The sequence below is a fragment of the Cygnus atratus genome, chromosome 6 (genome assembly GCF_013377495.2).
Source record: "Cygnus atratus isolate AKBS03 ecotype Queensland, Australia chromosome 6, CAtr_DNAZoo_HiC_assembly, whole genome shotgun sequence".
NCBI classification, from domain to species: domain Eukaryota; kingdom Metazoa; phylum Chordata; class Aves; order Anseriformes; family Anatidae; genus Cygnus; species Cygnus atratus.
In genome coordinates, this window is record NC_066367.1 from 24,625,797 (window position 1) to 24,643,809 (window position 18,013).

Below are 18,013 nucleotides of genomic sequence, written 5' to 3' on the forward strand. Positions count from 1 at the left end.
AAAGTTTCATCTGGTCTATTTACACTGAGCTTCTTCCTCTGAAAGACCTTTTGGGAAATCTCTGTGTTTTCCCTTCAGGCTCTCAGTCAGGCTCAGAGGTCACTGTGCCCCTGTAAATCACCAAATTATGATACCATTCTACCTTTTGCTGTTGACTCCTCCTTGCTCAAACAGCCTCTCAGCAACCTGGCCACCTCCTCCTTGGTGCTCCTGCCTCAGCAGAGGAGCAGAAGGCACCTGGATAGCAGGCGGGAGCCTACTTGCTGTGGGTCTTAAGAGTCCCATAGGGAACAGGAAGTGTTGGGAGGGATCCTGCAAAACTCTTCTGGGTGGGGTGTGGGGAAAGGGCAAATGGTTTCAGCAACACCCACTATGCTAGTCAGCTAAAAAGGTTTTCATAGCCATGTGTGTGAAAAGCTCCATGTGCAGGAAGGCAACATGGCAACATGCTCCACTCCCTCTCCCGAGAGCCTCATCCGCTTCCTTCTGTACTGCCCTGATCAATAGAAAATCTCCTATGACTATAATCAAGCAGCTGAACAACATCTGAAGTTAAACCACCCTTCCAAAGCAGCATCTGCATTTCCCAGGAAAGGCTATAGCCACAGCTTCCAAAATATCACTTTCACCGCCTCTCACAAAAAAAAAAATACCGAAATAATCTACAACCTGTTTTATTTCCTTTCCTCTGTGCTCATCTCCTCCTCAGAATATAAAAATCAGCCTTTGGCTTGAAGCTCGCTCCCTAATGGTTCCCAAAGCCTTTCCATTGCTGGAAACAACACTGTGAACCACCCAGGCAAAGCCAAGATTTTATCAGGGTTTAGGCAACAAGCAGGCGGCCAAAACCTCCCTCCCAGCTCAGGCTGAATCTGCCTCAGCGAGGTCAGCGATGGGAGCAATCAGGCTGCGATGGCCGGGATGCTGCCACTGCTCAGGCTATCTCCTTGCTTATGAGAGATGGCATGGGGTTTTCAGGTGCTGTTTAGATACACACATATATGAACTTTGCTTGGGGGGTTCAGTCCAGCTTATAAACAAGGTCACTGAAAGAAATCAAGAAGCAGTTGCAGGAATAAAACCACAGGAAGCGCCAGGCACAAAGCCCCAGGCGGCATTCAGGCTGGGTGAATCCGTGCCCAGCTAGCTACAGCTGTGTTGCAACTCTGAAATTAAGTGCACTTCTGAAAGCCTAAGCGTGCCTCTGAGATTACACGGCGGTGTGGGCAGGCAGCAGCCGGTGTCCAGCCCGTTCTCCACACTGCTCTGTGTGGCTGAGGTGTGGAGCATCCACAGCACTGAAACACAGAACGGCACAGCCCCTGCCGCAAGGAGCTTGTTTGTTCTTGCAGCCGTCCTGTCAAGGCATGGTTGAAAAGACAAGGTGGTGTAGCTGGAGCAGATGAGAAAAGGAGAAAGTGTGTAACTGAGATGTTCAACAGATTTTTTTTTGTGTGCTGATAAATTCTGCTGGTGTAAGGACAAGTTGAACCCACTTGACATCCTTACTGTACTGTTACCGTTAAAATTAACTGTAGTATAAACTCTGACAAGACTCAATAAAACTCTCCTTTTCCTCGAGGAAGCCTGATTGCAAATGCAATGTGCTCACAGACTCAGTGTTAACTACAGCTCGAACTCAAATACATATATATATCCTCACAAAGTTCAGCAATTTGATTTTTCTTTTTTTTGGCAAACACTTTCTTTTCTGTGCTGAAAGCACACTCTAGGAAGTTACTCCATTTTAATTAAAAAGAACCTAGCCTTCAGTTGAAGCTGTCAAATCCTTTTCTTCATCTGCTTTATTACAACAACCCTGGGAAAGTTGGAGCAGTTCTTAAACTCTGGGCTGGAGGGTGATGCTGGGGCTATTGTAATAAGGCACCAGAGCCTCAGCACATTTTATCTACAAAGGCTCAGACACTTGTTCCCATAGCCATTGCATTTGGAGACCATGGAAAGGAGGTGGAAATCCTGGGACTGCTATCTAGTGAGCTGGGTCAGGAACAGGAACATTTTGAGCAGAGATGAGTCTGAAGAGTGGTGAGTCTACAAGGAACAAGCCATCCCCTGCCCACAGCAGATCATGGTGAGAAACCCCTGGGGGTGTGCTGGCACCTCTCATTTGTTCAACCCCCCCAGGGCAAGCTTGGCCCGGGACAGCATCAACAGGAGCTGATGATTTGGTGTGAGACCCTCTGGCTGCGAGCTGAACCCAGGCATGGTTAGGAAAGGGGCTGTATAAACAGTCCAGACAAGTTGTTGTTATTAAATATTCCATGCATTACCAAATGATCCCATGGTCATTTCCATGTGAAGCAACAGCAGGAGACAAGAACTAAATTCCAGTACAGTCCCTGCATAAATTCCTCCTTTTTACTTCCCCAGAGCACCCAGTTCAGCTTTATGTCACCAACAAGTCTGCAAGTACACTGCCTTTTTATGACTGTGTTCCCCTCTTCAGAGCAGTGAAAGACAATAAGGGCATAAAATACTTCGTGACATTCAGGATGAGACACCAGTGTGAGGCAAATAGTGGTGCAAGGGAGAATGGCTGGGAGAGCGTTGGGTGGGTCATACGGTGCATTTGGTGTCACACAAAATTCCCAAGTCCTGGATTTTTCACATCATCGGTAAAAAAGTTGAGGGTTTATAGAGCCACAAAGCGTCTGCCCAAGCCCTTGCTGGTTCCTGTGCCATTTCACTGATGCTAAGTGGGAGGACAGCCCGCACCAGCTGCTAGACCAGGGGAAGGCTTCTCCTCCTATCCAGGCGTCCCCCAGCCTGGCTCAGCAGCCAGCAGAGAGCAGAGGAGGAAGGACCCAGGCACCCCATGGCCTCGCTGCTGCTCTCCTGCCCTCTGCGCTCAGCAGTACTGAGGAGATCACGGAAACAAAGAGCAAAGACTGCAGGTGAGGGGCAGAGTGGGCTGGCTGCTTGATACTGGCCTTCTTGTTGCATCAGGCAAGGTCACCAAAAGCAGCTTGAATGGCTTGCACTCATCAGAAACACTGGCAGTGGAAGTACCCTCTTTTTGTACTGCTGATTTTCGTAACTTCATGCAATATTATGATCACTTCAGACATTCTCTCCCCACCCATCCCCTTGCCTGACAAGTTGTAATTCACCCCAGAAACAATATAACCTAAGCCATTCTCACAGTGTTTTCCGTATTGTCTAGCCCTCATTCACCCCCAGGCCCTTGAGATTCATCCCCTGAACGAAGGCTGTAAATCGCTGCATGGGATGGCAGGAGATCTTTAAGCACTGGAGTTATGAAAATGTAACATCAGTGGCACTTTTAAGTGCAGATTGATTGGGATTGCAAACCAAATACCAGTGATTTACAGGACCAAGTGCTTCCTACAGACAGGACTGAGTTATATTCACTGACGTGAACCCAAGGCAGCGTTGCTGACCTGAACCATCCTGGATCCTGACACAGCCCGGGTCTGGGCTGGAGCTGACATTCCTTCCCACTTGCACTGCCCATTTACCTGTTTCTCAGAATAGGAAGAAAATCACCACGGGCCAGTTTCCAACTTGCTGAGTATTACTGGGTGGCCCTGTTCCACATAAAGCCCTTTTCTTGGCAGAAGAGCCAATGTAAGTACCACCAAGTCCAAATATGAAACCGGTCCCTTGTACCTGCACAGCACTGTAAGGACCAGCGGGTGACAGGCAGCGCTCATGCTGGGCTAGAGGGACCAGGAGGGGTGTGCTCACCTGACACGAAGGCCACTTTCTCCTTTAGTATAGGAAGGACATCAGCAGCTTTTAAGCCATCATTTCGGAATGAACCTGCAAAACAGATACAGACAGGAAAGCCACATTAGAAGAGACCATGTTCTTGCTCCAGACTTCACCAACAATCCATGTTTCTCAAAATCAGACTGGAGGAAATCTATAAATTACATAACGGCACCAAGAGCTAGGCCCTTATGGCTGATAAATGAATATCGTTAGCATCAACAGAGACATGCTTGTGAAAAGAAAATACATAGAATCAACTCATCCCACTTCATCCTTCAGAAGTTCTGAAAGGTTAATAAATTGGAGGGAGATATAAAAAGGAGCAGAAACCAGTGTAACTGCAATTTGAACAGTCACTGGAGGACAGTCCTGAGAGATCCCTAAAGAGCCCTTTGTGTCAGAAAAGCACTGAGGAATTTAGTTCTGGTTGCCGAATTCTTTCTGTGTTCAAGTAAGCAGGGCTTCATGCACTCTGAATTAAAGACATGAGTCTTTGCTATTAACTTGTCCTTTTTACGAGAATAACCCCACAGATCCCGGGCTTTGGCTAGCTCTCACATCAAAAGCAGGAACCGTTCAGCCAAAGGTAATATTTTGGAATTTAAGCAGATTTGTATATATGCATCTCATCCAACCATGAAGCAAACCAGAACAGCCAATATGCTAGACATATCATGATGGCTCGAAGACAATGAAGCAGAGTACTGGGCCAAATTCCCCCTAGCTGCAAGATCAGCAAGTGTCAATGCAAGCTGAGTTTTGGCCAATACGTGTTAAATTCATCGGGGAAACAGCAAAGTCAGTTCTTAGGCACTTAACTATGCAGTAGACATTACATAACTGAAGTCATAGTGAACACATTACAAAAAAAATAAAATAAAAAGAAATCAGTGGCTATGTGAAATATATAATAAAGACTTCTCAGCAAGAAGTGTTTGTAGACTGCTACACCGAGAGCTCAAGGACAACTTGAAACACTCTCCTACCTCTGTGCGTCTCCCAGAGGCAATGCACCTCAAGCCCAGGGGAAAGATATATGACTTTTAAAGACGGGTCACCTCCTGAGCTGCAGCAGGGCAGGCTGCAGGCACAGGGCCTGCTGCTAACAGCCCCGATGTCCTGGCTGTGTGCAGGAGAGGCAAGAAAGGACGTGAACGGGGACAGTGCTGTCAACAGGTGTTTTCACCTTTCTCAGTATTCTCCAGGACAGATCAGTCACACTCCAAAATGATGAAGGAACTGGAAAGCCGTGGCCCTGTCCTTCAGCCAGGAAATCCACAAAAGCTCCCCAAAACTGCAAAACTTCCCTCGGGATGAGGGATGAAACTCCTAAAGGCAGAGCAGTGCCTAAAGCAAGGTCCCAGCTCTAGGTGATGTGCATGCTCACCTGAGCAACAGCTCATGACCTGCAGACCAGGCTGTGGCTGCTGCCCACAGAGCTCACTGCAGCTTATGCTGAATGCCACACACCAGCAGCTCCATCTCAGAGCACACTGGCAGGTTTTACAGCAAGGGCTGGGGGAAGGGATGCCTGAACAGGAAAACCAATGGCTGTAATAAGGGCTCCAAAAGCAATGGCAAATCTGTCTCCAGGAGGGCCCCAAGCAGCAATGATGCATTCCCCAGTTCATGAGTTATTATAAGCATACTCCTAATAATGCTCATTTTCATCCTAACCCCCAGCTGTTTCTAATACATTCGTTTTGTTTATTTGCGTGCTGGATCCGAAGCCATGTCTGCATAGCACCATCTCATTTTGCCGCAGAGCCCCGGTTACACAACCGTGTAGGCAGTGCCTTCCTAGCCGATGATGAATGCCATGCTTTGTACCCTGCCCCACACACCCCCCAACCCTTGTGAGACTGGAGCCCGTCTGCAGCAGACGAACTGAGAAGGACAGATGGATGAGGGAAGGGCAGGCTGAAATCTGAGCATTTGGGCACTGTTTTGCTGGTTCACCATCGTTATAAGCCTGGGTCTACACAACGGTGCCCCTCTTGTTCTTCTACCTGCAAGTCTCACCATGCTCTGCAAAGAAGTGTCAGCATTGCAAATGCCTCCTTATCAAAAGAGAAACAGAGGTGCAGAGAGCACGGTGCCACGTCCCAGTCACCCTGCAGCACCTCACTCCTTTGCCACACCTTGGCTTAGTGTGCTATCCACATGGTGGGGATGCTCTGGTTATCCACAAACCTCTGTTACTCCAGGCACACAAGAAGAAAACATACCATGCCTGCAGGAGCAGCATACAGAATAATGTATTCTTGGAAACTTGGAAACACTGAAAAATTTAAGAACTGGATGCTCAGCATGGCTGAGTCACTTTTCAGGGCAGATCAATGCTGCAAATGCACAGCCCGTCTCCTAGCAGGGATTCCCTGCGCAGCAGAAGCAGCTCACAGTTTTAGGTGAGATGCTGTAATGAGAAGCCAGCTGGGTGAGATGGGAAACTTAAAGCACATTTCCACATTAAAGGCAGCAAACTTGAAACTGATAAGAGGAAATATGTTTTGGTTTGGTTTGTTTTTTTTTCCCCACACTAAGGCCCTGTTTGGCCTGAGGAACTTGCTGCTACAGGACGTGGAGGTCAGCAGCACAAGGGGCTTTCCCAAAGGCCTAGAGATCTGCAAGCTGCAAACATCTCCAGGGAACAGTAAAGATTAATAAAATAAACAAGAGTTTTGGAAAGAATATAAGTCTACAGACTTTGGAGTGAAAGCCAGACTCTAGCTATTGGAGTGAAATATAAATTATGTCTGGAGGGAGCCCTGCAGGCTTTAGGATTTCTTTCTCTAAGAAGAGGTCAGTGGCCTCTGTTGGTGACGCTGGCTTGGGCTAGATGGACCAACCCGTGGTCTGCTCCAGAGTGGCTTTTCCTAGAAAAACTCTAGCTCCAATCTGAAAAAAGCAGCGTGCTCTTGGCTTCAAATAAAGATCAGCTGCTGGAAATATGGAAATACTTTCTATACTGAAAAAAGTATGCGTAGGCAAGAAGAAGGCCTCCTGTCAGAGCACTGCATGGGGCTTAATCACTTGGCTCCTGATGTCTTCAGCGGGAGTAGTTCATCCCAAGTCCCATGCAATGTTTCATGAAAGTCAGCCCACATTCCCATAGTTCTCAGAACAGATTTGACTATTTAAAAACTTTGGCATGAAGTTTCTTTAACCAAACAAAACTGAACTCCTTCAGCTGAACCCATCCCTTGAGGAACTCCACTGGAGTCCAGGAGACAACAGTAGGATTAATCTGGTCCATATTGTTCATTTCTTCTTGCCTGAGTAAAGGCCTCTTCCATATTTCTTACATTTTTCCCCCCTCAGGTTTTCAGAGCACTTATCTCCTAAGTTTATCACAGCCTATTTACCTCCCCCCTCCCAAAGCCTCAGTGGATTTTATTTGTATTTACAGTACAGTAGCATCATGCCTTTCTACAATGTGCAAACAGAAGGGATGTCTGATGTGAGCACGGAGAGGCAGAACAAAGGAGACATTATTATTCCCATTGTAGCCTTTTCGAACTGAGACAGAGAAAATTGACTTGTCCAGTGTCAGACAGAAAGTTTGTGCAGAGCCGAGCCCTCATTTCCCCAGTGCTTCCCCAATGCTTTTCTCACACAACCATCCCTTTGTTTTCTGAAGAATATCATCCTCCTTTCTCTCGTCTTAATACTTTTTGCTTCCTCCTCCTGCCTTTCTCTCTCCGCTATTCTTTCTTTCTGCTTTTCTTCCTCAAATATTTATTTTTCTTGTCTGGGCTAAGCTCCCTTTAACCCCTTCCTTCCCTTCCTGCATGCTATTGTCCATCTCCACAGGGCTGTGAGCCTTCCTGGCTGGATTTCTCCGAGCTCCACAGGGCACACAGAGGGGCTTAGCCGAGGGCTGCCGGGGGCTTTGCTGCTGGGATTTCCCTGGCAGGGGCTCATTGGTTCACAGTCAGAAAGGCCACAGCATGGCACGAGCATTTTGTTGAATAGAAGCAACATGTGCTCTGGACTTGTATTTTAGCACCATCTGGCAGAGATAAATGGGCCCGGACACTCTGCATCTGCTGGTCGCTCCTCTGCGGATGACAGACTGATCCCTGACGCAAAGAAAGGGCGTTTTGGTGCCCCGAGCTCCCCAGGGGCCTGCGAGGCTCTCCTGCTAGCCTTCCCTGCTGCAGGCCGCAGTTATAAACTGAGCTATAAACGTCACCAACAAAGGTTATTATTCTCCTTATTAATTGATAGACAGTGATACTGCCCTCACAGGAAGCATGTATAGTGCTGGGCCTGCAGGTCAGAGTGTGGCAGGGCTGGGGTGAGTGAGGCAGGTTGGGCTGCCAGCCACCGTAGGCAGGGGGTGAGGATGGTGCTCCCTGAGCTGGGGAGGCCAGCAAGTGCTGACGGGGACATTGCGGGTATTTTCCGAGGAAAGCACAGTTGGCGTTGGCTGTGTTCCTCACCCCATGCAGAGCAAGGGCTGGAGCCGGCTTTCAGCTCTGCAATGGAAATGCAAATAATCCCTGGGACCTTCATAGACATGATGGCTCTCCCGCTATACAACTGGAGACCCACGCAACATCGAAGCTTATGCTGAAATAAGTCTATTTATTTCTGCATGTGTGAGTGTATATAAACACAGGATTATAGACAAATATGCATGGAAAGTGCCTAACAGCTACCTGACAGAGGATCCAACCATAAATCTGCTTTGAATTTGATCTCCAGCACTCCTGTTAGCCTTGTGTATTGTAAATGTCTTTATGCCATCACATGTAGTGCACAGACAGACACACAGACCTATGCCTTAGCCTTGCTTTCCAGGTGATCTCCCCAAAAGTTTCAAGAGCCATGGAAACCAAACAGACGGGCTGCACAGAAGACTCACACCGCTGCACCACATGCCAAAGATGTTATCCCAGCTGAGACAAAAGTTATATTCACTACTTTGTTGCATTTATTCTAAAATGAAAAGATGAATGCTGTTTTTATACGTAATGCTTAGCCTCAGTCCAAGACCAACATTATTTTCTCCACACTTCTTTATATTGTCCTCCCGTCTATTAATTATACACCACCACTACTCGCTGAAACATCCTTCTGGTCACAGCTCTTGGGCAGTGATGCTAAGAGCTTCCTTCCTCTGCTGCCAAGTTTTGCCAGTGCTTGTCAGAGGTCCAGCAGCTTTTCTATCCCCTCTACATGGGGCAGTTGGTCCCTCTGATTTCCCACTGCTCGAATGCTCCCAAAGGGACAGCCTCTGCGAGCACAGCCCCCTTCCCTCCCTTGCCTGCAACGTTGGGAAAGGCAGGGCTGGGGTTCAGGGAGCTCACTAATTGCTGAGATTGTTATTCCTTCCACGAGGTACTTGGCAGCACCGAGCCTCCCAGCACAGCCTTTGAATGTCCACACATTTGAACAGTAGCCTCAGCTTGAAAGCACGCCAAAGAACAGGCAAGGCTTCAACAAAGGTACAGCCCCTTGCAGCAAACATGCAAACTCATTAGCCTCTGTGCACATGTGGTCTCTAATAAGCTGAATTTAGCATCTGAAACCTAAAACACTGCACCCTGTGCATCCCACCTAAGCCAACAGTCAGGCTTTGCCTTCTCATACACGACACAAAACTAGTCAAAGCATCAGAAGGATACCAAATTAACACACAATCTGTGGCAAAGGCTGAGCTTCATCTCCATCCAGGGGGGATTTTATTCATTTCATTTGAAGCAAACAATAACAGGGATGCTAAGAGAATGCAATGACTGTGAGCCAATCTTTTATGCATTTCCTTTTTATTTTCATCAGGACTTGGAACCAGGCTGAGATCTTTCAGTTCCTACCCTTAGAAAAATAATTAGACATTATAGGTAGCCCCGTGGATAGCACATCTGACTGTTAGTCAAAAGACTTGGCTCTGTTTGTGGTTCTGCTCCTGAACTGCTTTGTGATCCTGAGCAGGCTGTTTTAACTGTGCTAGATTTTGGTTTTCCTGGCTGTGGAAGGGGGATAATGACTGCCCACATTAGTAAAGTACAGTCAGGTCCACAGACCTCAAAAGTACCTTAAAAATGTGAATTAATTTTGTCTCAAAAAAACCTTTCTGAGACAGGGAACTGCTGCAGTCTGCTTTTATAAATAGGCAAAATGCGGCAGTGACAGTAGTAAATACTTGCCCCAGTGAACACAACTTTCTAGGCTGGAAAGGGAGATGTTAAGAGAAATGGAAAAGATTATGTCACAAAATCCTGTGTTTTATTTCTTAAGCGTGCAAGGGACAGATCTGCTACCCAAGAGGGAAATAATCACATTTAGCACCTTGAGCTTTAAGTCATTGAGTATCTTCCTGTAGATTGCAGTATGCTTCAGTAACCACCCACATGCAACAGCCTTTTACAGCGTTAATAAAGAGCTATGGGCCATTTGTAATCTGGAGTAGCATTTTAAGCATGGCCATGGTTTCTACCCAGGCTAGTGTGCGTGAAAATTTTCTTTACATTTCACTTCCCTCTCAATTACAATTGGATTCCTTATGGAAACATTCCTCAGAATTTTATAATCCTATAAAAAGTTTAAATCTGCTGATGGATTTCTGCAGGAAGGATGCAAGTCTTCTGTGAAATTTGAGAGGCTGGGTACACAGGGGCTCATCCTCTATTAAATACTGGTAGGTAGAATAATTTCTTTTAGCCAGCACTTGTTTAGTTTACTGGCTTTTTCCAAAAAGCAGCAGCAGGGCATCAGCCAGCACCTGTAACCTGTATCTGTCCCTCCAAAAGCCCTGCTCAGGTCCTGGAGGTCCCCAGCCGCTCGGAATTTATCTGGGATAAAAAATAAAATAAAATATCTAATTATATACAACATTCAGGAGGCACTTTGCTGAAACGCCAGCCATACAAAGGGACCATATGCCAGTGCTTCAAGTGTGCTTTGCAAACATCTGCCTCTCAGGGGGATTTCATGCCAGACAGTAAGAAAGCAACTTTAATTAGAGGCCAGTTGAGAGCCTTGTCCCAAGGCCTGTGACTTCCCTAAAAACTAAAAAACAAACAAACAAACAACAACAACAGCAAAAAAACAACGCAAACAACAAACAAACAAACTAACCAAATACATTTGCCCATGTGTTTAAAAACAATCTGTACATTTTCTCTCTGAATGCAGGGCACTCTGCATTTTTTCTGGCAGGGTTTGGTGTACCCTGTCCTAATGCATGCACAGGCTGACAAAGTTCCCATTGCCTTCAGTAGGATCCCTGCCCTGGAGAGACAGTTGTGTCTTGTGCAAGTGTCAGGGGGGATTTTAAAATGGTCATAATGTGATTGTGGCTCATCCAGCATTCACAAACTAACACCTCACTATTAATTAGGATTTCTTTTCCCTCTGTCTCACCTCACTTCACTTCAAATCCCATCTGATCAGATACATGTCTTCCTTTGCTCATTCCCTTTGGTATTTCTTTCTTTCTTTCTGCTAGAGCTTAGGATTTCAGTGTGCAACAATACGGTCATTCTGCAAAGCTGATTTAAAAAAAAAAAAAAAAGAAGAAACAAAATACAGCAGAGACCTGCAACTCAAAGGGGAATTTTCCCTAGGGATAAATCAAGATGCTGTCTCTGGTTGTGCATCTCCAGGTGTGCTGGCACAGAGGGGACAGATGAACCTGCCAGCCAACAGCCGATGCAGCAGATTCCATGGTGGCACAGGGGATGCTCATGGGCTCTGCTCTCCTGCTAGACTGCTCCAAAAGCAGCAACCTGGGGAGCAGGGGCTCCCCTGGCACCCCGCACTTTTGTCCCCATTTCAGTTTCCCAGGACCTGCTGCTCCTCAAGCCAACCTCACAATGATGACAGTGCATATCCCACTCGCAGACTGCTTGACTCTAACAAAGCACCGAAGTATAGGGTGGCCACAGCAGCTCCTCCGAGGGACCCACGAGGTATAACAGCCATCAGCTTTACTTCCCCAGCCACATCCGAAACCTAAACAAAACCAGGGCAAACGCTTTACATACACCAGCAGGAAGGAGAGGGCATGGCACTCCCAGAGCTAAATAATTCATCTGCCTCTCTTAGGTACACTGACATGTTTGACACACATTAAACATTAATGGAAATCTTTTTACGGATGGCTGAGTCACGCTGTCGGTGCACCGTCTTCTGCCTCTCCACCTGCCCCTTTCTCCCTCATCCAGCCTCGACGGTGGAGCACGGCCACTTGTAACGCTGCCCTCGGATGGGACCAGGAGCCCCCTGATGCTGGGGGGCAGAGGGGGCTCAGCATCCCCTGGGAATGTAGGGATGAGAGCAGAGCCCACCGAGCCCCAGCCCCACTGCTGCTAAATTCACCAGACCGCTGTTGTGTTAATTGCCAAACACAAGGGGCTGGGAATCATTTTGCAAAGCAAATTACCTCCCTGATTTCTAAAAGCTTCCTAGCCATTTTTTTTTAACTTCCTATTTTTTCTTTCTCTCTCAATATATAAACACCAATTATATTACTGCCTGCCTCTGTTTAATCTAATGTTAGCCTACTTCTTTTTTCAGTCGTTTCACTCTAATGCCAGTTTGGTCACTTCTGCCCAAATCTCCTTGGCATGCTACCATAAATGTTTATAGCCCTAAAACTTACTGCTGTAAGGAGCTTGAAATTTTTGTGGTAAAAATCTGCAATGTTATTGTAATGTTGAATCAGAAAGGATCACCAACAGGTTGAAAACGCAGCTTTCTTTTGGTTTTATTCCAGCTAAAGACACACATAAAGAGATGACTGGGATTAAAGCCTCACTAACTGCCTGGATGTCTTCTTGGACAAGCACTCCTCTTAAATTTACTGCAGTGGTACTCAACAGAAGGTAGAGGTACACAAAGCCATCAGGCAGCCTTCAAAGACAGAGGATATGCGTTTAATCTCATCTCACATATCCTATTAAACTGTGAGACTGGATGACAAGAGTTACCAAAGACATGTTCTTCATCCCAAACATGCTTTTTTTTATTGAAAGGGCTAAAATATTTCTAACACGATTATCACCTAGACTCGATAAATTGGCTACTTTTCACTAAGGGGGAGCTCAGAGCAGCACAAATAACTGGCTACAGGTTAATGAGATCTGACTGATCTCCAGAGGGTGCAAGCTGCTGCTCTACAGATGCCCGACAGCTGGAGTCAAATGACCATCCCACTAACATCCCTAAAACACAGGGAAATAATTTAAGGCCTCTCTTTCCAGCCCACTGCCAGGTTGTAAAAGAAAAAGCCACAGGCCTGACAATGTCTCTTTTTTTTTTTTTTTTTTTCCCAACAGAGCTGACCAAAGAGCTATATTTCAGGAACGATTTTTTAACTTCACAGAATGCAATATAAAATCTTTTTCCCACATACATCTTCTCTTCTTATAGAGGGATTTTATTGGTTGGTGTCTCCCCCTGTTCCAGTTTCACTGACAAGCATGCTCTGCAAAGACTAGCAATTCCAGGCAGGAGGAAACTGCCCCATGCAAAGAACTGGTAATAATCCACAAAGCTCATCTGAGAGGTCTCCTAAAGGTAGTGAAATTATGCGTCAATTACAGACTTGATCTATTGCAGCTTGAGGTTTCCTTTTAGGATCTTGAGTACAGTACTGAGCAGCAGACCCCAATCCAAACTCAGCTAAGCCAACAAAAAGACGTTGATTACCTTCAGTAAGTTGAAGATGAGAGGGAAGAAGAGTTCCTCCTTTCACCCACATCTCCTACTGCAGGTGAGACTTCACTTCTTTGGCTGCAGCAATTTCATAACCCATTTAAAATCCATTTTTCTATTTTTCCCCATCCAGTAATCCAACCTGCATGCACATCTCATGCTCAGTGTCCCTGCTCTCCAGCACAAACATGTACCCACCAGCACCTTCCCTTACTTTCATTCTAGGTTTGCTGATAAAAGGACAGACCTAGTCAACGTTTCCAGCCTATAAGTAAACCCAGGCTTCCCATGACCTTTTCCTGCAAAATCCAGCTCTACAGTTGGAATGATTTATCCATTATATTGGTTGTTCAATAACTCTTAGGCTCTACCATGCTAATACAGCTTTGAACACATGACAAGACACAGTCAGAAGTCAATAAAACATTAGGAACGATCACAAAACAAAAAAGGCAAATTAACTGCACAAAGGAAAAGAAAGAAACATAATTATATTTTTCTACCTGCTTCCAAAGCAAAAGAAGAATGAAAAATGGGCTGGAGAGAACAGATTCATCATGCTCTGGCTTCATTATTATAATAATTAATTTATATTAGCAGGTGTACATTAAGAAGATGTGTTTCCACCCCTCTGCCACCACCAGCTGGTACAACATGTGTGTGTCAGTCATGGGAAACAGTAGTTGTGCTGATGGCCCTCTCCATCCATCTTACATCTGCATCCTGTCCTGACTGCAGCTGTCTTTTGGGGTCAAGTCAGCAGTAGGGCTGCACCAACACATCATGGAGAACAATTTCTGCCCAAAAGTACCTAAAATGGCCACAACCAACTACAGTTGGAGACAACCGAACATGTAATGACATCTCCTTTTTTCATAGCAGCTGACTGATTGCAGACAGCAGGTGTCGTGGACAGGGATTTTAGGCAAGACATTCATAATAACCTTTTCAAAACCTGATATTTACAAACCTGTGCTGGAAAAGGAGCTAAATATGACTTTTCAACCAGAGCTCTTGTTCCTTGAATATGCTGAGAAAATGCTCAATTTTGCTCCACAAGTCAGTTTTATATCTCGTGCAGTGGATACCTCTGCAGTATTTGGACCAGTCCTCACCAGCAGGGTGTTTGGGGATATTGCCTGGGACTGAGAGGGCTAGGAAAATATCCTCTTGGCAATGTCTGCTTAAATTTGGTGATCTGATGAAAATTCAGCCTGTGCAAACACATCTACCCTCTTTGCCACTTTCCTGGGAAGCCCTATCAAATGTGACAATAATCATTTATAGCAAGAAGTATAGTAACTGCAGAAAGTCAAGATACATGAGACTGACTACTAATAAAAGCTGCAGGATAAAGCATTAACAACATGCTTGTGAATAAAAAATACATACTGAAATATTATGGAAAGAAATTTACCATGCAGGAGAAAAGGTACAAAATTCAGTTTTCCACGTGGTGTACTGGCTTTAGTGATATAGACAAACAACCTTCTCACAGCCATGAAATGCATCTTTGGAAATGTTTTGTGAACTCATACACAAAGAACAAAACAAAGAGATAAATACACTCTTCTTCCCCTTCACTGAAGAGCCACAGTACTGAGCACACTGCCTGCTGTAAGACTACTGACAATTAAGGATGTGTCACCCTGAGCAGTATCTCTGTCTGCACGTAGCTAACCCAGCCATTACTATCATCCTCAGCCGCCACCACACAACCATGCACAGAAACCCTACATTATGGGAATAAATATCCATTGAAGCCAAAATGGCAAGTCAGCTGAGCACGTAAATTGCCCAGACTCTACCCGAGGACAAGAATAATTATCTTTCTAAATCCACTTTAAAACCCTCACTAAAGAATACTTTATGAAGAGGTCAAGCCCTGATGGGAGCTAATACCCTCAAATGAACCTTTGTTATTGCCCAAATACAAAGAGCCGTTTTAACGCGTCACGTCAGAAGAATGCCTTCTCCAGGAACAAGGCTGCCTCCATTTGTATAGATCGTCACTTAAGTGTTCGGTAAGTCATATGACTTTGTGGCTTTGAAAGATTGCACTTTGATGTCCAACAGACAGATGTCAGCATAAAAAAAAATGGGAAAAAAAAGTCCAAGCTCTGCACAGGCGGCATTAATTGACAAAACAGCAGTGAGCTCGTGTGCAGAGACCAAATAAGTAACAGCAACCAAGCTACCTCCTCTCTGCTTTGCTTCCAAAATATTTTTAGCAATCGTGTAGCTACAGAAGTGCCAGTAAAACGAGGTGCCCTAACGCACAGCAACTTGCTCAGCAACAGGGGCGTGCAACCACTTGCATTACGCTAGCTCAGGAGCACCGTACCCAGCACTTGGAGCTGTAACATCAGCTAGTCCCTCCGTGTCAATTGCTTGAGGAACAGTGTGTTGGAGCTCACACTGCCACTGTCACTGCTGCTCCACGGATAAACAGAAGGCTTCTGTCATCAGTGTTTTCAATCCAGCACTTTTCACGAGCACTGCTATTCAATTATAATGATTGTTTTGTTAAGTGTGGTTCTACTCTGAAAACTGACTCCATGAAAATAGGATCATGGAGTTCATGTTTATTGCAGCTCAATGATTTCCAGATCAAATGCAGTCAGTTTACAAGTAAAAAGATGTTTGGTTTGTTTTTCCAACTACCAGGTCTACAAGCCCATGCTGGGATCTAGAAATTAAGTTGTCATCTTTTTGGCTTGTACAATTGCAAAAGGAACAGAGAAGAATTCTGCTCGCCCACTCCTGGAGCTGCTGCATATCTCCAGCTTCAACAGAGATTACAAGGAATAAAAATGAAGACAATATTTTCAAACCCACTTATCTCATTCTGCGCCTTAGGGCCTCAGCAAGGTAATCTGATTTTAAAAGCTACTTCGAGGGCAACTTGAAGTGACAAGACTTAAGTACCACTTAAAATCTTCCTGCGTATTTAGGTAGCTATACTATGTACCTAACTTTAGGCACCCATTTTTCAAAACTGTTCCCCTTAATTTAGTCAGCAAATTAATCAGATCTGCATATGATTACACAGAGATAGCAGATCATTTCAGTAGGAAGGTGCTATTTTTATATAGACACTTGTCAGAGCAGAATTGCATGTTAAACTAAAATTTATGAGTCCGCAAGCTGAGTCTCCATTAACTATTTGACAGCTGCAAATTATTACATTAGAGGCATAGCCAACTTGCGTACACAGATACATGTGTGCATGTGACTTAACCATTCCTCAGCTGTCTGTCTGTCTGTCTGCAAAACCTCAGCACTGCAGGGGTTACCAACTTTCTGTCACGGCAGCTCCCACAGGTCATAACCAGGTGTCTGAGCCCCACTGTTATGCACGTGAAAGAAGCAAGGTATTTGAGGGGCAGAGGAACTCTTAAAACCTCTTTGTGATGGATTAGGTTCTTACACCATTCTTACAGCGCTGTTTGTCAGGTCCCCTGGGATTCCCCTACAGAAAAACTTCCACTTCTCAGCCATGTCTTTGCTTCTCCACGTTTCCTCCCCCCATACACCCAGCTCTTTCCTTCTGGACTTCTGTGCCCACTGCTGCTGGTTGCCACTGGTCAAACACCCCCAGTAGGATGGTTGCCTCAAGCCTTGCAGAGGATTTGAAGGCGCTTAACTAATAGCTGTATACAGAACCTGGATTTACTGAGAGTAAACTGAGGCAGTGTTTGCCCCCACTAAGGATCTGCCATGAAAGGTTCCCACAGCACAGCATCAGCGCTGCCCACCCCGGCTGGATGTGGGCTTCGCCTCCTCCTGCCTTGCACCTTTGGGAGTTAATGGGAACATCTGACAGCAACCCAAGAGATACTGCAGAAGAGCTTGCAGGAAAAGTAAGCTGAAAATAAAGGCTGGGAACACAGCCAGCATTTCCAGATGTACTGATTTAACGAGTTTGAGAGAACTTTCCAAAACATTATCCGGTTTTACCCACCCGGCCTCTCACGCTGGTGTCACAAGCTGGAGATGCCTCCTTGCAGGGGCAGTCCTGCCAGGCCATCCTGGCAGGATTACTCTGGCTCTCCCCCTTCTCCTTCCCCCTCCAACAAGGACAAGCAAGGGTGTTTAATTAAATCCCAATGTTATCATTTCTAGCTAAGTGTAAAATCGTTGATTTGGATAGCACGGTGCCTGGCTTTCATCATTAAAGAGCGCTGTGATCAATGGAACATCAGGCCAATTATGGCTGTTATGGTGCCCAGAGATGTGTTTCTGTTCTCTGGCTCTCTTTATGTATTCAGGTGCAAAATGAAGGAAATACAGCAGCAAACGCTAAGTGCACTGCTGAGGACACATTCGCTCCCAAGGAGTTCCTTCCAGGGCCCCTTCCATCACAGAGCTGCTTAGTGCCGGCCAATCGCCCTCCCTTTCCCACTCCAGCCCCAGTCAAAGTCTCATCCACAATGATAAAATCTGCCTGGAGATTTTAGAAAGCTATATTCGTGCAAGACAGGGTTGTTGCTCCAGGAAACAAACCACCGCTGACTTGTCTTTACATACAGTCACGGGAACTCTGAAATGAGTACAGCTAGGAGGTACGGGGGTACTTGTGGCTCATCCC

The 18,013-nt window shown here is 45.7% G+C and overlaps 1 protein-coding gene across 1 annotated transcript in view; it reads right to left on the reverse strand.

The window, feature by feature from the left end:
- KALRN (kalirin RhoGEF kinase) overlaps positions 1-18,013 on the reverse strand; it is a 497,270-nt gene that overhangs the window by 336,690 nt on the left and 142,567 nt on the right. Inside the window, exon 2 of the mRNA XM_050711733.1 lies at positions 3,730-3,804. Coding sequence (XP_050567690.1) covers positions 3,730-3,804 — 75 coding nt within the window. The remainder of the gene's footprint in view (positions 1-3,729; positions 3,805-18,013) is intronic.